The 26,816-nt window shown below is 59.1% G+C and overlaps 3 protein-coding genes across 7 annotated transcripts; 1 reads left to right on the top strand and 2 right to left on the bottom strand.

The window, feature by feature from the left end:
- Positions 1 to 361: 361 nt before the first annotated feature.
- On the bottom strand, positions 362 to 5,721 carry RGS19 (regulator of G protein signaling 19). 5 transcript variants are annotated; one of them, XM_070419538.1, is made up of 6 exons: positions 5,656 to 5,721; positions 5,123 to 5,381; positions 2,694 to 2,790; positions 2,425 to 2,543; positions 1,342 to 1,416; positions 362 to 1,244 (listed from the first exon to the last, which is right to left on the bottom strand). In XM_070419538.1, the coding sequence occupies exons 3-6, from the start codon at positions 2,721 to 2,723 to the stop codon at positions 818 to 820; spliced, it is 651 nt and encodes a 216-aa protein (XP_070275639.1). In that variant the 5' UTR covers positions 2,724 to 2,790; positions 5,123 to 5,381; positions 5,656 to 5,721; the 3' UTR covers positions 362 to 817. The 5 variants fall into 5 exon arrangements, with proteins under 5 accessions (XP_070275639.1, XP_070275638.1, XP_070275640.1 ...); XM_070419537.1 differs by having other exon boundaries at positions 5,123 to 5,455; positions 5,656 to 5,712; XM_070419539.1 differs by lacking the exon at positions 2,694 to 2,790 and having other exon boundaries at positions 5,123 to 5,455; positions 5,656 to 5,712.
- A 3,497-nt stretch (positions 5,722 to 9,218) lies between these two features.
- Positions 9,219 to 10,263, bottom strand: LKAAEAR1 (LKAAEAR motif containing 1). The gene is made up of 3 exons (XM_070421338.1): positions 9,754 to 10,263; positions 9,406 to 9,528; positions 9,219 to 9,328 (listed from the first exon to the last, which is right to left on the bottom strand). The coding sequence occupies exons 1-3, from the start codon at positions 10,219 to 10,221 to the stop codon at positions 9,269 to 9,271; spliced, it is 651 nt and encodes a 216-aa protein (XP_070277439.1). The 5' UTR covers positions 10,222 to 10,263; the 3' UTR covers positions 9,219 to 9,268.
- Positions 10,264 to 13,238: 2,975 nt separating this feature from the next.
- Positions 13,239 to 26,311, top strand: OPRL1 (opioid related nociceptin receptor 1). The gene is made up of 4 exons (XM_070421336.1): positions 13,239 to 13,354; positions 13,965 to 14,220; positions 23,227 to 23,582; positions 23,654 to 26,311. Exons 2-4 carry the CDS (start codon positions 13,997 to 13,999, stop codon positions 24,175 to 24,177), a joined length of 1,104 nt encoding a protein of 367 aa, XP_070277437.1. The 5' UTR covers positions 13,239 to 13,354; positions 13,965 to 13,996; the 3' UTR covers positions 24,178 to 26,311.
- Positions 26,312 to 26,816: the final 505 nt, after the last annotated feature.

The raw sequence follows: 26,816 nt of genomic DNA, 5'->3' as shown, positions 1-26,816 counted from the left end.
TCAGGGACGAGTGGCCAGCACATGCCTGAGACAGCGGAGTTAATAGTGTCTGGCACCGGGGACCCTCAGGGAGGATTCACCCCATGAGTACTGCCCCAGCAGGCCAGTCTCTGGGGTGACCTTTGAGGCGTTTCAGGACCCTGCCCACCCAAGGCTTGGGCAGTGCTTGCCATTGCACTGCCAGTCCTGGTGAGGTGCTGCGGGGGCCACACCTGCTGGGGTCCAGCATCTCCGTGCGCAGCCCCTCACTGAGGGTGGGGTGGGACAGCACCTGCTCCCCTGCCTGGGTCTGGACATGGGAAGGAGACTTGCTTTAAAAGTATCTTCAATAACAAGACATCCTATTTTGGGGGAGGTGGAATGGAGATAAATATGAAAACTTTTTTTCCTTATAAAATACAGCGAGGACAAGTTTCCAGATTCAAAGTTAATGAACATAAAAGAGAGAAACTGGATCCTGTCACCTTGAGCCTAGTTCAGAGGTTCTGGGTCTGATTCTGGGGAGCAAACAGCTCCAGCTGGAAGGTCTGGCCACGTCACACACTGGACAGTGCAGAGGTCTCTTCCATCAAAGGCACTTTTCCAGGCTCCAGGGCCTCTCGAGGCTGGTGGATCCGAGATGCCTCCTGGAGGGTCTGCCCCTCACCAGGCAGGAGCCCCTGGCCGGCCAGCACCCCTGCCTGTTAGCAGGACCTCAGGGCACTCGCCCCTTGGGCGGGGAGAGCTCCTGGCGTGCCCTCAGGGTGCTGGGCCTGGTGTGCCAACACCGGCTGCCGCATGGGAAAGGTGACCCGAGTCTCTGCCGGTGGGGGGCGGCCTAGGCCTCATGGGAGGACTGGGAGTCCCCCTGGAGCAGCAGGGCACGGTAGGCGGGGGAGCTGAGGAAGCGGGGGTAGGAGTCCCGGTGCATGAGTGTGTAAATCTGCAGCTGTGCGTCGTCGAATGTGTGCGCGGACGGCTCCTGCATCTTCTTGTTGATGCCTTCCCGGACGCGGGAGTCCAGGCTCACCTCCTTGGGGGACAGGATGGACACGTAATCCTCATAGATGAGCCTCGCCTTCTCGTCCACCACGTGCTGGTTGGCCTCAGCCTTGAGCTCCTCGCAGGCCAGCCAGAAGAGCATGTTCTCCTCGCTGTACTCCGTGCGCAGGAACGCCCGGAACGCGCTGCGGCCCGCGGGGCTGTGCATCAGCTTGTCGAAGGACTGTGCCCAGCTCTGCACCTCCTCAGGGCTTGGCGTGCTGCTGGGGCACCCGCCGCCAGGTCAAGCACGTGCTGCTCCACCCAGACCCCCCCCACCCCCCCACCCCCGGCCACAGATGCTCACGGCCCCAGACTCACCAGGCTTCACAGCTGGGGAGGGGCTGCAGCTTGCTCTCCCCGGAAGCCCGCCATGCTGGTCGCCGCCCTTCACTCCTGATGGCAGATACGCGGGCCCATGCGTGAACACGGACACTCAGCATGTGTGGACATGAGGCCTGGGGCTCTCAGCACCTGTGAGCCCACCGCAGGGGCAGCCCTAGGATCCGCTCCTTCTCCCCTGCCCCCAGGTCTTGGCTGCTCCAGCTGCATTTGACCCAGGACCTCCACTGTCTTCCTGCCTTTGGGCCTTCACGGGCTCCTGGTATCCCCCCCATCTGACCTCACCCACTTTCTCCCAAAGGCCCTACTGATGGGGTGGGGAAGCCCCTGGCCCAAGGGGTGACTCCTGACTCTCCCTAGAAGCCTGTCTTTCCCCTCTGGCTCCCAAACCCATGCCTGGCTAACAGACACCTCACACCAAAGCGTCCACACCGAACTCCACACCTACTGCCACCTGCCTGACCCCAAACACCCCTTGGCCTCCAAAGCCAAATTCTCAGTGAGTCCCAACTCTTCCTATTCTCCACCCCCAGCCCACCCTCAGCCATCCTGGATCTGGGCTCCGGCCTCGCTTGCTCACAGGTCAGCTGCCCCCTTTGGTTCCCCGCAGTGCTGTCCATTCTGCAATTAAGGGCTGGAAGTCTGAGTCGGGTCAGGCCTCTGAAAGGCACAAAAACTCAAACAGCTTCCCCCGATGCCTGCCCACCCCGGGGACGACCCGGAGCCCCATGCCCACTCCAGCAGCTGCTCTGGAGGTGTATCCGAATTGTCACCAGGCCAGGCCTCTGCTCAGCCCCCTCCATCTGATAGTCTGTGGGTCCGCAGGGCCAGCAGGGGCCGGCTGTAAGTTGCGCCAGTTAGCGTGTGCTGAATAAAAGACAGAGGGGTGCGCACACACAGGGCACTGGCTACCAGCCACCAGAACCCAACAGCCCCTGGATACGTGTTGTGGGTGGCAGAGGCGTCCTGCCCGCACGTGATGCCTCAGAAGCCACATGAGGGTCAGGGAGTGGGGTCTTGGGCCCAGGTCTGCTCAGCCCACCCCTCCCCACCCCCACGTACCAGGAGCAGCTGCAACAGCAACACCAGCACAAGCAGCAGGGGTTGCGGCTGGGGGGAGCCGGGGGCCCCGCATGACTGGACATGGAGGGAGGCTGGTCTGCCTCCTCTGGCCCTGTGTGCTGGGGGAGACGGGCTGCCTCAGTCACAGGTGGCCACGCTCCCAAAGGCAGAACTGTTCCAGCCTCCCCAGTGCTGGAGGGTCCCTCAATTCCTTGTTGCCCCCCCACCCCTGTCCCTGAGGGGGCGAGGCAGGGGCGGAGGAGGTGCACCTGCTTCTCGGCCTCATGTGCGGTGGGCATGGGTGGGTGGAGGTCGTCGCTCGGGCTCCGTGGTGCCGGCTCGGGACCCTGACCACAACCTGGGGGTCTGAGGAGAGGCCAAGGTTCTCAGAGAACCTGAGACCCCAGCCCTGAGGCCCCCGGGAGGGGTCTTGAGAGTTGCCTCCCTCCTTCCTGGAGCCCCAGCAGGGCCCGCTCCCCTGCCTGCAGCCTCGCCCCAGCCTATATCAGGGCTGTGAAGAGCTCCACAGGAGGTTCTGGGACACCCCCATCTGCTTGGTCCCTGGGAAGCCGGAAGCCTGGGTTCCTCTTTCTCGGTTTCCGGCTCCTGTCCCCTCCCAAGGGGGCTGGGGGCCCCAAGAGTCTGGGGCTGTCAGGTCAGTGCACAGGGATGATGGTTAGACATGCAGAACCCCCATCCCAGCTCCCTCCATCCTGGGTTTTCTGTGGAGGTTGTGTATGGGGGGTGGGGGTGGGTAGGGTTGCTTCCCACCAGGAATCCAGATCCGCCCCCGGGCCCCACAGCAATGCCCTGTTCACTGGGACTGAGCAAGGGGCGCCGACCATGCCTGCAGCATGAAGGGTCTGAGTGGGAAAGGGAGCGGGGCTTCCTGAGGGCGTGGGGAGCGGAGCTCATGGTGAGGAGAGCCATGAGCTTTCTGCGGTGGACCTACTGCTCCTCTGTCCTCAACAACTGGCCCCTGGTAGCCCCGACCCCCAGCTGGCCACTTACTGCCCAGGTCTCCCGGCCTCCCTTCCCGGGCCTCCCTCCTCGCTCCGGGCTGGGGAAACTGCTGCCTTGCCACAGAGCAAGGGGCACAGGTGGGGGGAGGGGAGCAGGGGCTGCAGCGGGAGGGGAGGGGGTGTCCTGCTCCCTAGCTGGAACTGCGGGGTACCCAGGGGAGGCAAGGGGTGTGTCCTTCTCAGTGTCTCTGCAGAAAGTCTCTGCAGCATTTTCTGCGCAGGGGGTGTGGGGAACGGGGGGAGCTGAAGGCTGGAGCCAGGCAGCCTTCATGTGTCTCCAGGGAGGCCGACTGCGGATCCCCAAGTACTGCACCTCGAAAGTGACAGCACAGGGCAGCCACCAGCACCCTGGAGGCAGTTTGAATGTCTCCCCACCACGGCCCCTGCCTGCGCTCACCTCGGCCCAGCTGAGGGCCCACAGGGCCTGGGGAGCCCTGTCCATCTGCCTCGCAAACCTTCTTGAGCCCCCACCACCTGTCTCAGCCGGCAGGAGGCTCAAAACTTGGTTTCACATCAGTCAGCTGAGGATCTTTTAATCCTTTGTGGTCCGTGCTGGCCTAGGCCATGGTCGGGAGGGGAGGGTGGATGCTCTGGGGACAGGTCCTGGCAGTCCCTAGGCCAGCAGCTCTGGAGCAGGGCTCCATTCTGGCCCTGGCCAGGTCTGGGCCAGGACCCTGTGCATGCTCAGGGCACCCCTGTCTCCAGGGCCTGGCACAGAGGCCCCTGCCCTGACCCATAACTGGGAGCAAGGCACAGGGTCCCCTGGGGCCTTAGCCCCTTACAACCCTGAGATCATGGCAGGGTAGGGTTAGGGTTCAAACTTGGTCCTAGGGGCTCCCAGCAAGCAGATGGGGAAGCAGCAGCCCACAGCTTTTCCCTCAGGGGTCAAGTTTCTAGGGAAAGGAAGGGGTGTGGCAACCTCTGCGGCCTGTAGCTGCCTGTAGCTGTAGCTGTACCCCAGGCTGCTGTGACTTCCCCAGGCAGAGCTGCTCTTCCTCCTCTGCACCCCCACCCGTCAGTGGGGGCAGGGCCTCAGTCCTGTCCCCAGCCCCTAGCACCTGAGTGGGCTGCCATCTCCGACTCAGCTCTGAAGTAGAGGGGCCCTGTCTGAGGGTGCAGGGCCCAGGTGCTGGAGTCCAAATTTGGGGCAGCGGGGGGACAAGTTCCTGCTGTCCAGGTTGCAGGCCCTGGACCTGACTCCCTTTTCAGGCTGGCTGTGGCCAGCCTGTGCCCCAGGGCACCTACTCTCTCCTGGCTGGGGTTCCTGCCCCTCATCCTGGCATTTGGAGGGGGGCTCCGTCCCCTTCCCTAGTCCCTCGAAGCTCCCCACCCCCTCCCCAGTCTGGGATGAAAGAGACTGGACAGGCAACCAGTGTACCTCTAAGTAGACTTGCCATCACCTCCGGACTCCATTCCCTCCTAATCCTGCTCAGTACCTTTCCTATCTGCCCCCCCTCCACATTTGGCTGGTGGGGGAGCCCCAGATTGGCTCCTCCGAGGCCAATGTTCCTCACCCGGTGACCCTCGCCCCAGCCCACCTTTCCAGTGGTGGCGGAGACTCACTTCTCGACCCCTTTTCCTGCGGGAGGGTCTGGCCTGCAAAAGCCTGTCTCCTTTTGCAGGGACCTGAGGCCCCCACCCCTACCTCGAGGAAGTCGCCATGGCGGCCCACTCACCAGCGACCCAACGGCGAGGTGGGAGCGGGAGGGGCCAGGTTCGGTCTGGACCTCCCCTGGCTGTCGAAGAGGCGTGCGCCGCAGCAGCGGGGGCTAGTCGGTGGCAGGAGGTTCCCGCGGTTCTGGATCGCGCCGGCCCGGCCCTATCCGTTGGGGTGGGGGGCAGCGCCTCCTCTGCGACTCGCAGGTCTGAGAAGCTGCCAGATCCGACGGATGGAGCGGGCCGACAGGGTGTCCCGCCTCGGCCCCTCCCCACCAGCTGGGGGGGAGGGAGACACGGAAACCTGGGTTCTTCCGGCCCCCCCTTGAGCAATCACTTCCCCAGGCTCTGAGCTGCAGAAAAGGGGAACCCAGTTGTAGCACCCCCTCCCCCACGCGCGTGGGGGTGGACTCCAGCCCCTCCGCGGCCCGGGGGTCCACGTGGACCCCGCGGCGGGAGTCCTTGGGGTGCGGAACCCGGAGCCTGCTCCCGCCCGCACAGCCCTGGCCGCAGGGGCAGGGCCGCGGTCCCGGCGCCACCGGCGCGCACTCACCGCCAGGCTCTTAGCCGCTTGCCCGCCCGGCTCCGAGGTCCCGCCGATCGCTCGGCCGGGCGCGGGGTGCTGTGCGCAGGCGCCTGGCCGCACTTCCCCAAAGCGCGGGGCCGGGACTTCCTCGCTCGGGGAGGCGCCCGCGCGCCCCGCCCCGCGCTCGCGGCTCCGCGCCCCTCCCTCCGCTCCCCACCACCCGGCCCGTGCCAGCTCTGCCCTGGGTCCCCACCGTCAATCGCTAGGGCTGCGGCTGAAGGTGAGGTGTCGCCCACGGGGCCTCTGGCCCCTGAGCGGCCTGGGTTAGCTCTGCAGCAGCTGGGGGTGTGGTCGTGCCTGGCTCTGCTCAGCCGGGCCACCCTGGCTCTGCCATGCACGTGGGCGCCCCGAGAAGCTGTTCCAAAGTGGAGCCAGAGAGCCCTGGGATAAGGCCGCGCCAGGACCGCGCGTTGCTCTGCCCGCCTGTCCCAGGCCCCACCAGTAAAATGAGGGTAGGAGCCCCTATCTCCATGTTGTAGGCCCTACAATGTAGGGGGTTACCAAGGAAGGGTCAGGGGCCCTGGGTTGCCGTGTGTGTGGGGGGTGGGGGGATGGGTTCTTGCATCTGGAGTCATCAAAAGTCCCTGTCCTATCCGTGGGGCCTTGGGGTGAGTCCCTTCTAACCCCTCATGCTGCCCCAAGGTGTCCTACAGTTTAAAGAGCCGGTACAGTTGTTAGTTCAGTTCCTGTCCCAGCTTTTGGAGCATCGCGGTGGCCCTGCCCATGCTCCCGGCCTGCAGTGGGTGTGACCCTTGGTCTCAGCGGGTCCCCTGCAGGCGACAGCCTGCACAGCTCCTGATGCTGGGTTCTGCTCACAAAACGACTTCCTGTTGTACAGGTCGCCCTGTGGACAGGCTTCCAGAACTCTGAGGTGTGAAGGGAAATGGAGACTTTACACACACTCTTCTTCATGCCGGCACTGGGGCCTCATAGGGTGTCAGACAGACCAGCCCTGGAGCAGACTGCTACGGGGTGAGAGATGAAGAGGCAGGGGAGGGGGCAGAGGGGTGACAGGGCCCTGGAGCCTGGGGAGCCTCGTGATGCTGTGGGCCCAGGGAGCTTGGCTGCCATGTTGACAGGCTGGTTAGGTCAGGGGCAGAGACCGAGGGCCTGTCCAGACCGGAGGTCCCACAAAGACGGGCCAGTACTGGTCAAGGTCACTCTGCCAGGCTGATCCCTTGGTGTAGCAGCTCCACCCCACCTGAGAAATGTGCGTAGCAGCTGGCTGTGGGTGCTGGTCCACAAACCTCTTTGCCCCTTTGAGCCTCTCCCCCGTGTCCTCTGGCCACTTGGGCCTGCTCTCCATCCCCTTGCCTCGGCCTTTCTGGGTGTCCTGCACCTCCTCTGGGGAGTCTGTCTCTGTGAGTGTCCCCATGTTCCACGGAGGAGCCCAGGCAGGCTGGGCAGAAACTCACTCAAGAAAATGGTGGAGGAGATGCCCTTGCCGGTTTGGCGCAGTGGATAGAGCGTCTGCCAGCGGGTTTAATTCCCTTCAAGGGCACATACATGGGTTGTGGCTCGATCCCCAGTATAGAGGGTGCAGGAGGCAGCCCATCAATGGTTCTCTCTTATTATTGATGTTTCTATCTCTTTCTCCCTCTCCCTTCCTCTCTGAAATCAATAAAAAAAAAAATATATATATTTTTAAAATATATTTTATTGATTTTTTACAGAGAGGAAGGGAGAGAGATAGAGAGTTAGAAACATCGATGAGAGAGAAACATCGATCAGCTGCCTCCTGCACATCTCCTACTGGGGATGTGCCCGCAACCCAGGTACATGCCCTTGACCGGAATCGAACCTGGGACCTTTCAGTCCGCAGGCCGACGCTCTATCCACTGAGCCAAACCGGTTTCGGCAATAAAAATATATTTTTTAAAGAAGATAATGGTGGAGGTGGAATTTGAACCCAGGACCCTCTGTCCAGAGCTTAAGTTTGCAGTCCTGGGAACCACCTAATTCCTCACAGCCCCCACATACATTGAATCATAGTTCACATGCTTCGCTTGCTCATAGCAGCCACCACCTCCAGGCCCAGCTACCTTTCCTCACTGCTTTCCTTGGCCTCCTCTGCAGACCTAGGGTCCCCTTCTTGGCATGGGGGTCAAAGGGTGCCCTGTGTGCCAGCTTGACATCTGGTGTATAGCCGTCTATGAGGCTACTCTGTAGCTGGCCTTCTTAGGGCTTGGCATGTCTGTGTTGTCCTTCTGCCCTTGGTGCCTGCTTAAGGCAGTGCCCTCCCTGGTGGAGTAACTGCTGTGTGGAGGGCATGGCGCCCAGTGAGGCTCCCGAGGGCCTCGGTTTTAGAGATGAAGAAATGGAGGCTCGGAGAAGTGATGAAATGAAATGTGCTTTTACAAACACATGGAATCATCCTAGGCCCTCAGCACATTCTCAGGAGACAGAATGCTGGGGTCCCAATTGCAGGGAGCCGGGCCTGGCTGTCGTCCAGTGCATGTCAGAGTGTGAATGGCCACCACTCCTGGACAGAAACTGCCTCCCTGTCTGTCTCTCCTTCCTCCTTCCCTCTTCCTTCTTGAACACCTCCCTCCCGGAGCTGCCAGACTCCAGCTCCACACACGGTCCTGGGTGTGATACAGGCCAAAGGCAGCAATAGCCCAGAGAGGGCAAAGGGTCATTGCAGGGGGAAGGGCTAGCTGAGGGCACAGAGGGCCTGGTCCCCCGCAGCGGTCCCCATCCTGAGCTGGGTGAGGGAGTGAGAGTGACTACCACTGAACAAGAGTCCTAGCCAGACCCCAGCTCTGACCTAGGGGGAGTAAAGAATGCACCCCTCCAGGATCTTTGCACTGCAGCCTATTGGGAGGGGGAGGGCCCCTAGGGGTGGAGCTTGTGGAGTCCCTGAAGCCCCCACTGCAGTCTGGGGGGGGGGGGGGCAGGGAAGTGGGGGGTGGAGGGTGGCTGAGGGAAGTCCTGGGCTCTGCAAACAGCAAGCGTATTCTCCAAGGGCTGTCCAGAAACTCGGAAGCTCTTCAGAATCTAGAAGATCTGCAGGAGGTGGGTTTGTCCAAATGGGACAGGGCAGTTTCCTTCCGTGCGTGTGCGTGCGTGCGTGCGTGCGTGCGTGCGGGGTGGGGGGGTGGCTGGTCAGGGAGATGGAGCAGGGCAGAGGCGGCATTCAGGATGGAAAGGAGAGCCAGAGGGCGCAGGGGCTGGCCTCCCCCTCCTCCCCACCTCTGAGTTCTCCTGAGGACCGCCCAGCCCGCTGCTCTCCAAGGCATGTGCCCAGAACATCACTCCTCTCTGAACCCCTGTGGGGTGGCCTGCAGCCTGGGGACATAGGCTGCCCGTACTCTCCCATGGAGCTGTGACTGCTGCTGAGCCAGGCTCTCCCCTCTCCTCTCCTGCAGGTGGACAGCTCTGGGTTTGGGAGGTTAAGGGTGTCCCTGGCCCCTGTCGACCTGACACCCCTCCCTTGCATCTTCCTACTTTGTTGGAGATGCCCCACTCTGTGACCCCCTTTCCTCCCAGGGGCCGGGAGGGGGAGCATAAAGACCAGCAAGCCTTGGAGAACCAGAACTTTATGGGGGAGGTGGGGTGTGGTCGCCAGTGCGCCTGGCCGTCAGCGCAGGAAGTTCCTGCCGTCCACTTTCTCCTCCAGGATGGTCTCCACGCGCCTCCGCTGCGGGAGAGGGGCTGGGGCCAGGTGTGCAGGGCGGTGGGCGGCCCCCCTCCGCCCCTTCCCGGGCTGCCAGGCACCTCTTGCCGGTCCAGGGGGTCCGGGATCCGCGTGGGCTTCAGCTGCGGCGGCAGGAACAGCTCCAGCCGGATGGCGGCGCGCGCGGACTTCTGTCGCTGGATGAGAAGCGAGATCTCCTCCGCCTGTGGGTCGGGCGCAGCGTGGGGGGTTTCTGAGCCCCAGAGAGTCGGCCCCGCCCGGCTCTCCCCCGCAGGGCACCCCGCGAGCCGCCCCGCCCCGCCGCCACCCTCCGCTCCCGCGGGGAGCCCTCGCCATCCCCACCCCTTTCCTCAGGGCCCGGCGGTCTCCCGCGCAGGCTGCCCACCGTCTCGCATGCCCGCCCCTGCCTCTGGCCCCCCGCGCCTGACCCGCATGTAGATGTAGCGCAACCGCAAGGCGCGGACCCGACCGCGGGCCTCGGCCGCCTTGAGGACGCCGAGCAGCCGGTCCTGGCGCGCCGTCGACGGCTCCAGTGACTGCGTCCACGCCCGCGGGTCGGGCATCCGGTACCCCAACTCCGCTGACTCGCGGGGGAAGATGGAGGCGGCCGCACCCACGTCTTCAAGCAAGTCCCCGAAGAGCAGGTGGCGGTGGCACTGCTTGGGGCTCATGGCCTCCAGCCCCTCCAGTGACAGAGCCCAGCCTGGCTTGGGGGGCTCCCTTGCGGGTGCCCCCTTGGCGCGCTTCTCACGGGACTCTGCGCTCTGCGCGCCCTTCCCGGCTCTCCCCCGCAGGTCCCTGCTCCCGGCCTCCTTTGCGGCAGGGGGTGGCATCCTAGGCCTTGCTAAGGAGGAAGACGTCCCGTCATTGGTGCCAGCACGTTGTCCGCAGGGCATCTGCCACCCCCTCTAGACCCCGCAGCCGCCTTAGGTCCCCGCCTCCAGCCTCTGCCCCCGGGTCAAGCCTCGCTATCGGTCCTGCTAGAACTTTCTGTTCCTCTCGGAGTTTCAGGAAATTCCACTCCTGCCACGGGCTGTTTCTCTGTCCACTGAGAAAATGCTGAGACCCTTGAATTGCCCTCAGGCCCTTCCCAAGGTTGGAGACCAGGCGTGGCAGACCCTCCCCCGCGACGATGGCTGGAGCCCCAGGGGAGGCTCAGAGCCAAATGGACGCTGGCTTGCTTCTGGGGAGACCCATCTTCCTGGTCTGCCCCCCACTGGTCTAGACGGAGGAGGGGATAGAGGGGGAGGGCTCACCAGGGTCGGCCGGTCTCCCCTCCAGGGCTCCTCCCTTCCCGGGGTCCAGCCCATAGCACCCCAGGCCCTAGACCCCGGGCCAGGTCCTGCCCCCCTCCCCCTTCCGACACCCCATACATTTCGGCTTCTGCAGTCAGCCTCCAACAAAGCCCCTACTCACTGGGGCCTGTGACGCGCGGTTGCCGGGCAACCGGGAGCCCCGCCCCTCCCCAACCCGGGCCACAGCGAGTGGCCCCTCACCCGCATGGGGCAAGGGCAAAACACTGGTCCAGGTGAGCGGACCACATCGCCACCGGATGCCCGCAGCCGCCCCAGCCAGTTGAAGATCGTGGAGGTGGTGACAGCAGCTTTTCTGGTCCCCATGAGCTGTCTTTCCTTCTGGGGCCCCAATACACTGTGGGGGCCTGTGTGCCCAGCTTCCTGGCTGGGGCGGTCTTTGGTGGCTAGTTTTAGGGGCAAGGAGCGCAGCTAGAGACCTTGGCACTGAGCCCTTTCCCTCCACATGGCCCCCCACAGCCGCTGGAGTTCACAGACTGGAAATGGGGCAACACCAACGACCACTCATTCCTCCCAGGACAAGGTTGGGGTCCCAGGGGTCCCACAAGATCAGACCTGGGTTTTGCTGAACCCTAAACCTCTGGCTCCTGGATTTCTGTAATCTATTTGTGTTTGCTAATTTCATACTCTTCTATAACCAATTCCCGTCTCAGTTGATTCTGTAATTTGTTCATGCACTCAGCAGTTTATTCTGGAATTCACTAATTCATATGCTCACCCCACAGTTTATGTTGGGCCCAAATCAGTGCTTTAAGTCATAATTTGTTCAAGTATTGGTGGCTTCCACAGTGTCTATGCCACTCTCGCCTTCACTCGTGGATGTGTCCTGAGGGCTGTGGGCGCTGGGCTCATGATGGTGCCTTCTTGGGAGTTCAGGACCTGAGCTGCAGAGTGGGGGACTGTCCTGGCTGTGGAGCGGGGTCTTAGCTGAAGTCCAGGCCTCTCCGCAGGAGGCTGCTGACTGTTCCCATTGTGGCCAGCTTGCTCTGGCCTCCTGGGCGAGGGTGAACTAGGAGTCTCTGCCCCTAAATTCCGAGTGGACCCCACCCCCAGGCTCCACAGAAGGACTGTCTCCTCCACACCCCCCCGCCCCCCCATCTTTCCATAGAGGTTCCCTGGATACAGGAGGGACTAGGATTGGCTGCTGAGACCGTGGTGAGCCTAGCCAGGGGCAGCTGTAGGAGGTGAGCCTCTTGGCTTCTGAGGTCAGCAGGGCCAAGCTTCCCCTGGGGAGGATGGTGCCCATGTGTGTACCCCAGGTGTCTAAGGTCCTTACCTTCTGTCTGCCTGTTCTCTCGTGTCTAACCGTGTGCCTCACATGCACATTGGTATGGGTTTGCATGTGTGGCCCAGGTGTTTGTGCATCCCTGCGAGTGTCTGTGCATTCCTGAGCATGTGCCCATGTCTGTGTGTTTCCCATGTGCCTGCAGGCGTGTGAGCCTGTGTGTTGTGTCCCTGAGTAGGCTGCTGCGAAGATGCAGAGACAGGTCCTGGGGGACAGCTTGGGATGCTGAGTCCTGAGGCATCTGCTCGCTCTGTCCTCTCCTGATTCCCCAGGTATCCTAGCAACGCTGCACCAGTCACCTAGCAACCATGTCCCCATCTTTGGAGACGGAGGCTCAGACAGGGTCTGGGATGTGTGGGCAGAGCCTGTGCAGGAAGACTGACCCCATGACTGGGTGGGGCTGACAACTCAGCTGAGGGGTTCCCGACATGGCATGTGACCCCAGTGTTAGGAAGCAGCTTCCCAGTGGGGGCTGTCAGCTGTGTGGTTGCTGAGGGCAGGCCATGAGAGAAGGATGCTCAGGAATTACTCTGGGGCCCAGCTGTGGCGCAGACCTCCTTAGTGTATCTCAGTGACAGAAAGACCTGGGTTCAAACCCTGTCTCTGTCACTTTGACAGGTGGCCTCACACCTCTGAGTCCTAATGCTCTTGCTGCACAAAGGTGATGCTGATAGCAATGGCCAAGTGCGATGCAGATGGATGAGGTTATGTTTGTGACTGGCTTGGAGCCTGGGAGGCATGTGGGGCACACAGTGGGCACACAAGGGCGCACAGGCATCCTGCTTGTTGACAACAAGACTGACCCACTTGAGGCTGGCCAGGGAGGGGCACTGCCGTGCCCACCCGCCTGCTGGCCCGCTCTGGCTCAGCTTCCTTGGGAGCCTCAGACAGGCAGTCTGAGCCCATCCGAGGCCGGCTCTGCATGTGAGACACGGCCCCATATCTATGTCCTAGTCTGTGTGTTTCGTGTGCATTTCCTCGTGTCTCTGTCCCATGTCTGTGTGTGTCTCTCTGTGTCCTTGTGTGTGTGTCTGTCCCCATGTGCCTGTTCTGAGTCCTCATGTCTCCTTGTGTTTGTCCTTTTGTCTAAGTTCCTGTCTGCATCTGTGTCCCTGTGTCGGTGTCTGAGCCTGGCTCTGTCATTCATCTCTAAATGCGTGCCCTGGTCCTTGTGTCTGTCCCACCCAGTCAGGGGCCTGGTGACCCCCTTTTCTGCAGCCTCTCCTCCAGCCTGCGCAGCCCCGCCCCCTCGGCGGCAGCCTCTCCCGCCTGCTCCTGCGGCTGTGGCTGCTCTGGCGTCTGCTGAGGAGGAGCAGCTGCCTCTGCTGCAGTCCCAGCCAGACCCCGGCTGCTCGGGCAGAAGCCGCAGCCTGTGCTGCTCGTGGGCCAGGGTCCGGTCTCCACGGCCCCAGCTCCCACGGGGGTGCCAAGGTAAGGCCTGCGCCACTGGCTGTGGGTGTGGGGGTGGATGTGGGTGACCTGCCGCCAGCCGGCTGCGCTCAGGGTAGGGCGGGCTGAAGCTGTGCTCTCACTCCCTGTGTCCTTGTCTCAGGTATTTCTGGGCGGGTCTGGTCCCTTTTGTGCCTGTGTGCGCAGGAAGGCAGGGTTGGGCGTCTGTGTGTGTGTGCACGCGCACATGTGTCCCTGTGCCTGTGAGCACACGGGGCAGCTGCATGTGCAGGAGTCCCTGTGGGGGAAACATGTTCCGGTGTGTACCTACACCCACACATCCCATGTGGGGGTCTGCAGACCAAATGAGACTGTGCCTGTGTGTGCACACATGTTCTCTGTGTGTCCCTGTCTATGCTTCATGTCTGCATATTTGCCTGTGCCCCTGTGTATGCACATTTGTGTGCCTGTGTGTCCCTGTGTAGGCAGGCATGGCTCTGTGCTTTGTGTGTCCCTGTGTGCAAACATGTGCCTCTGGGACTGTGGCTGCCCATGGGGGGACTCACGTGCCTGCTGGGCCATGCACATGGTGCTGGAGGCCTCGGCTGGGGGGGTGTCAGGCGCTGTGGTCACGTGTCCCTGTGCCTCCCAGGTACCGAGTGGCTGCGCAGGCAGGGCAGCAGCATGGAGTGCCTCTTCCCCACCCCGCCCGGGGAGGTCTACAGCAGTGACCTGCAGGACGGCCTCGTGAGCCCCAACCACAGCCTGCTGCCCCCTGACCTGCTCCTCAATGTCAGCCATGGGGCCTTCCTGCCCCTCGGGCTCAAGGTCACCATCGTGGGGCTCTACTTGGCTGTGTGTGTCGGGGGGCTGCTGGGAAACTGCCTCGTCATGTATGTCATCCTCAGGTAAGCTGGGCCCTGCCGAAGTCCCCGCCTGGTGAACCCCATGCAGCTGCAGGGGAAATGAGGCAGGGCTGTGCTGGGTGGGCCTGGCTAGTGGCTGGTTGTCCCGCCATGGAGTGGGGTTGGTCCCAACTGATGCGCAGCTCCTCAGGGTAGGGGCACTGGCTGGGGAGAGAGGGAGGCGAGGGGACCAGCCTGGGTGTGCCCCAGACAGTGTATCCTGACTCCTGACAGATGGTGCTCCCAGCCGTGAGGTCTCATGGGCCCCGCAGTGACCCTGAGAGGAGCGCTTGCCAGTCCATCCCAGGCTCCTGTTCATGCCTGTCGCTGGGCGGCTCCAGCATCTGTGTCCTCAGAATGAGAAAGCTTTAATGGGGGGGGACGAGGACACATTTGTAATACCTTAACTAATAAAGAGTTTAATAAAAAAAAAAGAATGAGAAAGCTTGTGGGGCCCAGAGGGGTGGCCAGGCTATGAGGCTCCTACACATCATAGGGACAGTGCTGGGGAGGGTGTGGGGAGAGTGTGGGGACCGTGGAGGTACAGTACGGGAGAGTATGGGGACATGTGGGGGGATAACATGCAAGGACAGGATGGGGAACATATGGGGACAGCATGGGAGGACAGATGTGTGTACACATATGCGAGCATATGCACACACACATGAGCGTGCATGCATCTGAGTGCGCGTGCCATATAATGCACACATATGTGCACACATAACATGTTAACATATGTACACAAATGTGACTGTGCAAATGAACGTATCACTGTGTACATGTATGCCCAATGGTGTACATGTACATGTGAGCGTGCACTTATATGTGCAAGCGGGCACACATATGTGCTAGTATATAGAAATGTGTGCTAGTTCTCACATGTATGTCCAAGTGCACAATGTGTACATGTAACTGAGTGTGTAATGCACATGTGCATGGTGTTATGTTGGTGTGTGTGGTGTGCATGCTCAGACAAGGGAATGGGAGGAATAGCTGCCCCCTTCCCTGTACTGACCACTGTTCCAAGTCTGTCTTTTTAAAAGATGACTTTTTTAGAGCAGTTTTAGGTTCACAGCAAAATTGAGAGGAAGGTACAGAGATTTCTCGCATACTCCCCACTCTACACATTCACAGTCTTCTCCATGGCCAAAGTTCCCACCAGAATAGTACAATTTTTACAATTAATGAACATATTTTGACACATCATCAGCACCCAGAGCCCACGGTGTGCCCTGGGGTCACTCTCGGGGTTGTACGTTCTGTGGGTCTGGACAGATGTGTTACGACCTGTGCCCACCATCATAGTACCACACAGAGTAGTTTCACGGCCCTAAAATCATCTGTGCCCACCTTGTCCATCCCTCCCCCCAGCCCCCGGCCGCCATGGTCTTCACTGTCTCCACAGCGCTGCCTTTTCCCGATGTCACAAAGCCTTTTATTTTATTTTATTTTTTCTAACATATTCTTTATTGATTTTTTTACAGAGAGGAAGGGAGAGGGACAGAGAGCCAGAAACATCGATCAGCTGCCTCCTGCACACCCCCCACTGGGGACGTGCCCGCAACCAAGGCACACGCCCTCGACCGGAATCGAACCTGGGACCCCCCAGTCCTCAGGCCAATGCTCTATCCACTGAGCCAAACCGGTGGGGCTGTCACACGGCCTTTTAGATTGGCTTCTTCCACTCAGTCGTGCATTTCATTCCCTCCCCGTCTCTTCATGACCTGACAGCTCATTTGTTTATTTTTTATTTATTAATGTGTGTGTGTGTGTGTGTGTGTGTGTGTGTGTGAAAGGAGAGAGAGAGAGAGAGAGAGAGAGAGAGAGAGAGAGAGATGAACTTGTTGCTCCACCTACTGATGCACTCACTGGTTGATTTCTGTATGTGCCCTGACTGGGTATTGAACCTGCAACCTTGGCGTATTGGGCTGATGCTCTAACCAGCTGAGCTCTCTGGCCAGGGCAGCTATTCCTTTTTAGTGCTGAATAATATTCCACTGTCTGGATGAATCACAGTTTATCCATCCACTCACTGAAGTACTTCTTAGTTGCTTTATTCAATTCTGAATAAAATGATTATAGCCGAAACCGGTTTGGCTCAGTGGATAGAGTGTCGGCCTGCGGACTGAAAGGTCCCAGGTTCGATTCCGGTTAAGGGCATGTACCTGGGTTGCGGGCACATCCCCAGTGGGAGATGTGCAGGAGGCAGCTGATCGATGTTTCTCTCTCATCGATGTTTCTAACTCTCTATCTCTCTCCCTTCCTCTCTGTAAAAAATCAATAAAATATATAAAAAAATAAAATGATTATAAACATTCATGTGCAGGTTTTAATATAAACACTAGTGGCCCAGTGCACAAAATTCGTGCATGGGGGGTGTCCCTCAGCCCAGCCTGCACCCTCTCCAATCTGTGACATCCCTTTCGAAATCCGGGACCACCGGCTTCTAACCGCTCACCTGATCACCCCTAACTACTCTGCCTGCCGGCCTTCTTGCCCCCAACTGCCCTCCCCTCCTGGCCTGATCGCCCCTAGCCATCTCTGCCTTGGCCCTGCCACCATGGCTTTGTCCAGAAGAATGTCCGGAAGGTCTCCCAGTCTAATTAGCATATTACCCTTTTATTAGTATAGATATTATCCCAATAAATTTAATAAAAATTGTCTGCAAATTATGCTTACACTGGAAGTGAAGCACTTATCAATTTAATTTTAATCATCACTATTGGTGTACCTGTAGGTGTAAAATTTGGCTTCCACACTGTCAGCATTTCTTGGGGGCCAGACTTCAGAGACTTCATAGATAGTTCTGAGGTCTTGGGCCTTGCTCTGAAGTTACTGGCTGCCCAAATTATCACTTGAGGTGGTGAATTTTTCTACATTGTCTTGGTCTTTTTCTGGATCATTTTTATTCAGTTCCTCATTTGGCCTGTGATCATGGCCACATATTGCTGGCTTTATAGCTTTCGTAGGTTTTCTTGAAGGGGTAGGAATTTTGGGGAAGGCTCCTTTCCTTTAACTCCCTTAAAGACATCTTTTCACCCCCATGGATGTCTTTAGTACCTGGAAGGACAACAGGGTGAGCGCAGAAGGACATTGATTTAATAGCTGGGATGAAAGGGAAAAAAGTCTTCAAGAGAAAAAGTATGGGTTGAGGATGGAATCTGCCAGGCAAGACCAGGGAGTCTTGGGGATATGCCACTGAAGAAGAGGAGGAGGAGAAGTTTGGGTGTGGTCCTTTCATCCTGGACACTGGACCTGGGTTAACGGCTTCTTCCTCTTTTACCTTCTTTTGATGACTGGGGTTGGTTGTTACATAGCTGTGCTAGGAGTTTGTGGTTTCCTGGCCATCTTCACCAGGTCAGAACTTCCCAGGGCCCGACCCCAGGCCTCCTGAGCGTATGCTTTTCGCTAGGACAATGAGGGGCCACACACCCTAAGCCAGTGATGGTGAACCTATGACACGCGTGTCAGAGGTGAAGCACAAACTCATTTTTTTGGTTGATTTTTCTTTGTTAAATGGCATTTAAATATATAAAATAAATATCAAATATGTAAGTCTTTGTTTTACTATGGCTGCAAATATAAAAAAATTTCTATATGTGACACGGCACCAGAGTTAAGTTAGGGGTTTTGGAAAATGCTGACACGCCGAGTTCAAAAGGTTCACCATCACTGCCCTAGGCCAATGGTTCTCAACATTCTGGCCCTTTAAATACAGTTCCTCATGTTGTGACCCAACCATAAAATTATTTTCGTTGCTACTTCATAACTGTAATGTTGCTAATGTTATGAATCGTAATGTAAATATCTGATATGCACGATGGTCTTAGGTGACCCCTGTGAAAGGGTCGTTCGACTGCCAAAGGGGCCGCGACCCACAGGTTGAGAACCGCTGCCCTAGGCTTTAATTAATCAGGAAGCCTCTCCTCCAGCTAATGGTAGCTCTGGGAGAGAAACTTAGAAATCATACAGCACCACCCTGACACTTCCATGGGGATGGGTAGGGAGGCCAGGATGCTTTGTTAAGAGAAAGGGGGCATTTCTTTAGCACTCCTAAGCCTTCTCAAACTTATTGACCCCATGTTCAATTCTGATGGGTCACATGGTAGGGAGATGATGCTTCCTCGAAACGTTTCCCTAGGCCACCCATTTCAGTGGTTCATTGTTCTTTCTCATCCTTCACCATTAGCTAGTTTTCATAAGATTTACCTACCATCTTTTCAAAGTAATGTGGCTGTCTCTGTGGAGATGTGAATCACCCTGCTTTCCTAGTACAGGTTGCTCTTATGCACCTTGAAACCATTCACTTCTTGGCTACTACCAGAGAAATGTTCCATTTCACCCCCCTTTTCCCACTGTCCATGTGGCTCTCCCCATCTTTCTGTTTTCAGGTTGAAATCATTGCATTTAGGCTGTCTTTAATGAATAGAGTTGCTCAACTGGTTATCTTAGCTTTGTTTAAAATCTTGGGGGTGATCATAGTAGGTATAGTATCTAGATTTGGGGTTTAACATATAAGGTGAATGAGGCAGGAATTTAAATTCCCGAAGCTGGGCTTCCTGTTTGTATGTTGAAAACTGCACCTCCCCCCGCCCCACCTCCTCAGGGAACTCGGGGAGTCAGACCCTTGGTCTGAGGATTGCAGACTCAGGTTCTGAGGACAGGAGGCCCAGGCCCTGTCAAAGTATGGATCAGAAGCAGGGCTACAGGACCCTACGGAATCCTTCTCAGCCCTGCCATCAGGCTTCGGAATTGCTGGGTTTGGTCCCGGGTGTGAGGTACACTGACTTCCTGCAGAGGACTCAGGGCAGTGAAGCCCTGATCTGAGGAGTCTGGCCTTGGGTCAACAGAGGGAGGATCCCAGGACCTGCCAGGGCTCAAGGTGAGGAACATGAGGGAGGAGGGTGGGACCCTGGACCCTAGAACAGAATCATCCCACCCAGGGCGGGATGACGACAGCAGGCGATTTCTGCATCTGGGTCTCAGAGACTCTGGGGCTTTGGTATAGGGAGCAGGACCTCAGATACTCAGAGGACCGGCCCAAGTTCTGCCAGAGTCAACATTAGGATGTAACAACCCTGAATCGCATAACAGACGGGACCCCACAGAAGCCCACCCTTGCTGTCAGCCCTGGGAGTCCCCAGGGCGGAATGACCACACGTAGTGTTTCCTGACTTCCACAAAGGGGTCTGAGAGATCCTGGGAATGTGGTATCAGGAAAAAGGCCTCTGGTTCACAGAGGGGAGGGCCCAGGTCCTGCTGGAGTCAACCGCTGAGGCAGCGGGCTGCCCAGGCTGGAGGCTAATGACTTTGCCTGTCCGCCTCGGCGCCCCCCCCCCCCCCCCCCCCCGTGTTCGGTCGAGCCTTTAGTCGTTTTGGACTTTAAGGACCCTGGCTCTTTATATATATAGATAGTTTTCAACTCCTTTGGGTCAATAGCAGGGAGCGTGACTGCTGGGTCCCAGGAGTCTGTTCAGTTTGGTAAGAGACCACCCAGCTGTCTTCCAAAGTGGCTGTGCCCCCGCCTTCCCACCAGCAGTGAAGGGGAGTTCCCGCTGCTCCGCGTCCTCGCCGGCACTTGGTGGTGTCAGTGCTCTGGGTTTTGGCCGTTCTGATAGGTGTGCAGTGGAATCTCATTGTTTAATTTCCATTTCCCTGATGATGTAGGATGTGGAGCATTTTCTCATTTGCTTTTTCACTGTGTATGTCATCTTTGGTGAGGTTCTAGCAAGGTGTTTGCCCGTTCCTTACCCAGTTGTCCATATTCTTATTGCTGAGTATCGGTTCTTTGTGTTCTGGATAACAGCCCTGTACCTCGTGTGTCTTTGGCACATTTTCTCTCCTGTCCGCGGCTGCTCTTCTCAATCCCTTGGCCCTCTCTGCTGCTTACTGGCTCTGTGGTGTTCAGAAAGCCACTTAAATCCTGTGAGCCTGCGTGTCCTACTGCATTGAGGGGCCAACAAAAAGAGCACTTTTGGAAACTTAAATATGATAAAATCAATGTGAAGAGCTTGGCACAGGACTTTACCTTCATCATTGTTGCTATTTGGTCATGAAGGCTTCAGGGCTTATTCTCAATTCCTCTTTAAGAGGCAAGAGTAAACCTCGTATTCCTTTGTGGCAGTGGAATTGACATGGAACACTCTCACCTCTGCTGTTGGCACTGCCAACACCATTACTACCGCCACCTCCACCTTTACCTCCATCTCCATCACCAAATCCACCTCCACCTCCACTTCCATCACCGCCCCCCACTTCCATACCACCTCCACCACCACCTCCACCTCCACCTCCATCACCGCCTCCATTACCGCCTCCACCTCATCACCACCTCCACCTCTACCACCACCTCCACCTCCACCTCCATCACCACCTCCACCTCCACCTCCACCTCCACCTCCACCTCCACCTCCATCACCACCTCCACCTCCACCTCCACCTCCACCTCCACCACCTCCACCTCCACCTCCACCTCCATCACCACCTCCACCTCCACCTCCACCTCCACCTCCACCTCCATCACCACCTCCATCACCACCTCCACCTCTACCTCCATCACCACCTCCATCACCACCTCCACCTCCACCTCCATCACCACCTCCATCACCACCTCCACCTCTACCACCACCTCCACCTCCACCTCCACCTCCACCTCCACCACCACCTCCACCTCCACCTCCACCTCCTCCACCTCCACCTCCACCTCCATCACCACCTCCACCTCCACCTCCTCCACCTCCACCTCCACCTCCACCTCCACCTCCACCTCCATCACCACCTCCACCTCCACCTCCACCTCCACCTCCACCTCCACCTCCACCTCCATCACCACCTCCACCTCCACCTCCACCTCCACCTCCACCTCCACCTCCACCTCCACCTCCATCACCACCTCCACCTCCACCTCCACCTCCACCTCCACCTCCACCTCCATCACCACCTCCACCTCCACCTCCACCTCCACCTCCATCACCACCTCCACCTCCACCTCCACCTCCACCTCCACCTCCACCTCCATCACCACCTCCACCTCCACCTCCACCTCCACCTCCACCTCCACCTCCATCACCACCTCCACCTCCACCTCCACCTCACCTCCACCTCCACCTCCACCTCCATCACCACCTCCACCTCCACCTCACCTCCACCTCCACCTCCACCTCCACCTCCATCACCACCTCCACCTCCACCTCACCTCCACCTCCACCTCCATCACCACCTCCACCTCCACCTCCACCTCCACCTCCATCACCACCTCCACCTCCACCTCCACCTCACCTCCACCTCCACCTCCACCTCCACCTCCATCACCACCTCCACCTCCACCTCCACCTCACCTCCACCTCCACCTCACCTCCACCTCCACCTCCACCTCCACCTCCACCTCCACCTCCACCTCACCTCCACCTCCACCTCCACCTCCATCACCACCTCCACCTCCACCTCCACCTCACCTCCACCTCCACCTCCATCACCACCTCCACCTCCACCTCACCTCCACCTCCACCTCCACCTCCACCTTCATCACCACCTCCACCTCCATCACCACTTCCACCTCCACCTCCATCACCACCTCCACCTCCATAACCACCTCCACCTCCATCACCACCTTCACCTCCACCTCCATCACCACCTTCACCTCCACCCCCATCACCGTCCCCACCTCCATCACCACCTCCACCTCCATTACCACCTCCACCTCCATCACCACCTCCACCTCCACCTCCACCTCCACCTCCATCACCACCTCCACCTCCATAACCACCTCCACCTCCATCACCACCTTCACCTCCACCTCCATCACCACCTTCACCTCCACCCCCATCACCGTCCCCACCTCCATCACCACCTCCACCTCCATTACCACCTCCACCTCCATCACCACCTCCACCTCCACCTCCACCTCCACCTCCATCACCACCTTCAGCTCCACCTCCATCACCACCTCCACCTCCACCTCCACCTCCACCTCCACCTCCACCTCCATCACCACCTTCAGCTCCACCTCCATCACCACCTCCACCTCCACCTCCATCACCACCTCCACCTCCACCTCCATCACCACCTCCACCTCCATCACCACCTTCACCTCCACTTTCACCTTCACCTTCACCTCCACCTCCATCACCACCTCCACCTCCACCTCCATCACCATCCCCACCTCCATCATCACCTCCACCTCTATCACCACCTCTACTTCTATCACCACCTCCATCACCACCTCCACCTCCATTGCCATTTCTACCTCCACCTCCATCACCACCTCCACCACGGCCTCCACTGCTACCTCCAACACCACCTCCATCTCCACCTTCACCTCCACCTTCATCACCACCTCTACCTCTACCTCCACCTCCATCACCACCTCCCCTCCATCACTACTTCCACCTCTGCCTCCGCCTCCACTACCACCTCCGCCCCCACTGCCATTGCTGCCTCCACCACCATCGCCGCCTCCACCGCTACCTCCATCACCATGACCTCCACCACCACTGTCACAACTATTACTTCATTCAACAAATATTTCTGGAACACCCACAGTTTCCCCAGCCCTATTACAGTAGCTTGGATACAATCAGACCTCATTAGCACCCCTCCCATCATAGTCACCGTTTCCTGTCTTGATGTCTGGAAAACCATGTGGTCTGGGAGACCGGAGAATTCTGACAGCTGCAAGCACAGGATTTCTTCCACGAAGGGTCTTGGGGGAGACTCCAAGGGAGGAGGCAAGGCTCTTTCGCTCACAATCCCACCCCTTCACTCCATGCAATGTCAGGTGTGCTCTGCTACCCCTCACACCTACTTTTCCCAAGCAGACCTGTCCCAGGTGTGGAGCCCTCTTGTGTGCCAGGAGGACTTGGAGCTTATTACACTGTTGGCCCCGGCTCAGTGCCCAGGAGCCTGTGTTTTCACCAGGGTCTCAGAGTGGGTGCCCTCCTGGTGGCTTTGCTCCCAGGTCTAGCCAGTGGCCAAATGAAGCTGTCCTTTCCCCTCCCTGTGCCCCTGCAGACACACCAAGATGAAGACAGCTACCAACATTTACATCTTTAACCTGGCCCTGGCAGACACCTTGGTGCTGCTGACACTGCCCTTCCAGGGCACAGACGTGCTCCTGGGCTTCTGGCCATTTGGGAATGCCCTGTGCAAGATTGTTATTGCCATCGACTATTACAACATGTTCACCAGCACCTTCACACTGACCGCCATGAGCGTGGACCGTTATGTAGCCATTTGCCACCCCATCCGCGCCCTCGATGTCCGGACGTCCAGCAAGGCCCAGGCTGTCAATGTGGCCATCTGGGCCCTGGCCTCTGTCGTCGGCATCCCGGTGGCCATCATGGGCTCAGCACAGGTCGAGGATGAAGGTCAGTCAGTGGTCCCTCCTCCCCAGGGCCATGCTCCCTGGCTCCACCTGACCCTGCTTCTCTCTCCACAGAGATCGAGTGTCTGGTGGAGATCCCTGCCCCGCAGGACTACTGGGGCCCCCTGTTTGCTGTCTGCATCTTCCTTTTCTCCTTCATCATCCCCGTGCTCATCATCTCCGTCTGCTACAGCCTCATGATCCAGCGGCTGCGTGGTGTCCGCCTGCTCTCAGGCTCCCGAGAGAAGGACCGGAACCTGCGGCGCATCACGCGGCTGGTGCTGGTGGTGGTGGCAGTGTTCGTGGGCTGCTGGACGCCTGTCCAGGTCTTCGTGCTGGTCCAAGGACTGGGAGTCCAGCCGAGCAGTGAGACGGCGGTAGCCATCCTACGTTTCTGCACAGCCCTCGGCTACGTCAACAGCTGCCTCAACCCCATCCTCTACGCCTTCCTAGACGAGAACTTCAAGGCCTGCTTCCGCAAGTTCTGCTGCACATCTGCACTGCGCCAGGAGGGGCCGGGGTCTGACCGTGTGCGCAGCATGGCCAAAGATGTGGCCCTCGCCCGCAAGACCTCAGAGACTGTGCCGAGGCCTGCATGACTAGGCGTGGACCTGCCCATGGTGCCCGTCAGCCCGCAGAGCCCGTCAACACCCAACACGGAGCTCACCCAGGTCACTGCTCTCTAGGCTGATGCACAACCTGACCCCTGAGTATCACCAGACTCTGGGAGCTTTCCTGTGACCTCAAGGGCCTGATGACATCATGGGGCCCATTGCTTTGGGCTGCCCCGTGGCCCCAGTCACACTAACCCACTCCTGGGGGTGTGTGTGAAAGAACTCACCAGTGAGTGAGCCTGGCCAGAGATCCTGGACACACCCACGATTCATGGGACTCCAGGCCTCCCCCCGACTGCACCTGCGGGCCCTGGGTGGGCACATCTGGAGGCAGAACAGCAGTGTGTGCAGCCCGAGGGCCCTGTGCTGTGTGCGGCCTGCGTGAGGGCAGTGGGACTGGCCCAGAGCTGGGCGCTGCTGACATGGACTTGCCCGAGTGTCACTGGTGCCGCCTCCGGGTCCCCCACGTCCACGTCCCTCCAGCCCTCAAGGAGCCTTTCCCTTCAGACGCTCAGTGAACTCAGCTGCAGCTGCGGGGCCACGAGTGCAGAGCTGGCTTGGGCTGCGGGGCGGGCAGGGCCACCGCAGGCTGCTCTGTCCGTCATTCGTGAAGTGGCCCTGTGTACCTGGTCTTGACTGCTTGATGCTGAGGGCCCCTGCCTGGGGCCCCTGTGCCCTCCTGGGGCTCTCTCCCTCACAGTCTCTCCTTTTCTTGAAATCAGACGTCCCCAGCTGTGTTGCCGGCAGGACCCTGTGCCCTCCTTGGGTCTGGGTGGCCTTGAAAGAGTGGCAGTTGGGATGGGTTTTGCTCTGCGCCGGCAGTGACTGACCTGTTGCCTCATTTCCAAGCCTCCAGGTGTCTATGGGGGAGGCCTGAACTTTTGGTGCCAAACCAGAGGGTGGTTTCACCGTGGGAACTGGTGAGAGGTGGGGCTTGGCAGAGCCTGCTTGAGTGATGCTGTGAGAACCGTCTAGGCTGTGGGGCACCGGTGGGGGTATCTCTTTAGTGTGGTCACCAGAGAAGCCCCCACCCGCCCCAGCCTGCAGATGGAAGCTGGAGCTTGGTGACTTTGCAAATAGCCCTGCAATGTTGAAAAGATGATTTTGCCTCCACCTGTGAGCTGAGCTGCAGCCCTGGGCCAGGTGACTTAAGCACCTGGGAAGCAAGGACCTGCGACTGGCTGCGGCACCCTGGCCCTTGGGGCTGAGTGCTTTCTTGCTGAGACAGAGACTCATGAACTCGTGCCTGTGCCCCCTGTGCCCATGTACTTACACATGTGCCAAGTGAGCCCTGCCTGCAACCCGCCTGAGTCTCCCCTGCCCCTCCCTCCAGGCCCACTCCTCCTGGTGGTGTTTCTGACTCCTGCAAGGTGGGCTGTTGGGGTAACTTCTCTGGGATTAGCATGTGTGGTCCTCCCACCCGCTCTGAGCTCCTCACCAGCCCCCCCGCCCCCCTGCCCCGCTCCAATGTTGGGAAGGGGTGCGATCAGGTCATGTGTTGGGGCTGTTACCTTTTATTCAGGACAAATAGTTTCTCCATAAACAACAGCCTGCTTCTCTCTCTCTCCTGCAGTGGGAGGTTCCCTGTGGATCCAGTGTGTGGGGGGTGGGCTCCTCCCACATGGGTATGGCTTCTCAGCACCCAGCCCTGCTCTCCTTCCCGGAGCAGCTCTGAGGGGTGTGAGGGTGACCATGGGCTGAAGTGCTTGGTCAAGGCCAACGGGCCAAGGTGCAGTTTTACACAAGTTTCAATGACTGGCACTTTGCTGTTAAAATAAAAATTTAGCATCAAGGGAAAGTGTGGGATGAACAGGCAGTGAGGCAAAGGGCACTGGAGTGGTGTGTCCACAGGCTGTGTGTCCAGGGTGACTCCACAGAGACTGCACTGACCGGCAGGGAGCAGTGGGCCAGGCAGGTGTGAGGGGTGGGCAATGCCAGGGGATTTCCAAAGTGGGCCATCACCCCCAGCTCTCCAGGGCTGAGCCCTGTCTGCACTCCTGGCCCCACCTCCATCCCTGATCCCCCAGGCTCCACCCACCCCTACCTCCCCCCACATTCAACCCGGACTGCTCTCCCACCTTCAATCCTTGTCCCATGCCCTTCCCCATTATAGTTCTGATCTCCCCACATTCACCTCCATCTCAAGCCCCACCCCCTAGCTCCCCAAATCGCCTGTCCCCAGGCTGCAGCCCAGCCCCTGGTCTGGTCTCTGGGCTCCTCTAAGCTCCCCTTTCTCAGTTGAGCCCAAAGGCTGACCTTCCCCTGCGGGGCTGTGGGGGTGGCCCAGCCCTGGGAAGGCGAGCTGTGGACCCACCCGCTCGGTGCTTTGCCCGTCAGGGCTGCTGTGGCCCTGGCATGCCTTGCCAAGGGGCGAGCCCGGTGTTGCTGGCTGGGGTCTGGGCAATGGCTGTGGTATTTGGGGACCAGAAGGGGAGGGCCGGCTTCTCCCTGGGACCAGGAGCCCAGAGCATGGGCACCCTCCCTGTCCGTGCCTGTGCCCATCTCAGGGAGTCACTGTGGAGGTGGGAGACCAGCATCTGCAGGGAGACGGCATTCTCCTCCCGGGCCAGCAGCGCCCCGGGTAGGAATCCGGATAGGGTTTCCCTGCCCCTGCATCGTGGCTG

This window comes from Myotis yumanensis, unplaced genomic scaffold, assembly GCF_028538775.1.
Source record: "Myotis yumanensis isolate MYYU_CA2020_CCGP unplaced genomic scaffold, mMyoYum1.0.hap1 SCAF_7, whole genome shotgun sequence".
NCBI lineage: Eukaryota > Metazoa > Chordata > Mammalia > Chiroptera > Vespertilionidae > Myotis > Myotis yumanensis.
Note: the sequence above shows the minus strand (reverse complement) of the source record. Positions and strands in the feature narration are given on the sequence as shown.

Coding starts and splice junctions, on each gene's coding strand:
- LKAAEAR1 (XM_070421338.1), bottom strand. CDS start 10,221: ATGCCCTGCGGACAACGTGCTGGCACCAATGACGGGACGTCTTCCTCC. Junction 9,529..9,753: donor TGCGCTACATCTACATGCGG/GTCAGGCGCGGG, acceptor CCCGACCCACAG/GCGGAGGAGATCTCGCTTCT. Junction 9,329..9,405: donor ACCCCCTGGACCGGCAAGAG/GTGCCTGGCAGC, acceptor CCTCTCCCGCAG/CGGAGGCGCGTGGAGACCAT.
- RGS19 (XM_070419535.1), bottom strand. Junction 2,544..2,693: donor CACATGAGGCCGAGAAGCAG/GTGCACCTCCTC, acceptor CGTCTCCCCCAG/CACACAGGGCCAGAGGAGGC. Junction 1,417..2,424: donor TGCTGTTGCAGCTGCTCCTG/GTACGTGGGGGT, acceptor ATCTGCCATCAG/GAGTGAAGGGCGGCGACCAG.
- OPRL1 (XM_070421336.1), top strand. CDS start 13,997: ATGGAGTGCCTCTTCCCCACCCCGCCCGGGGAGGTCTACAGCAGTGAC. Junction 14,221..23,226: donor GTCATGTATGTCATCCTCAG/GTAAGCTGGGCC, acceptor GTGCCCCTGCAG/ACACACCAAGATGAAGACAG. Junction 23,583..23,653: donor AGCACAGGTCGAGGATGAAG/GTCAGTCAGTGG, acceptor CTCTCTCCACAG/AGATCGAGTGTCTGGTGGAG.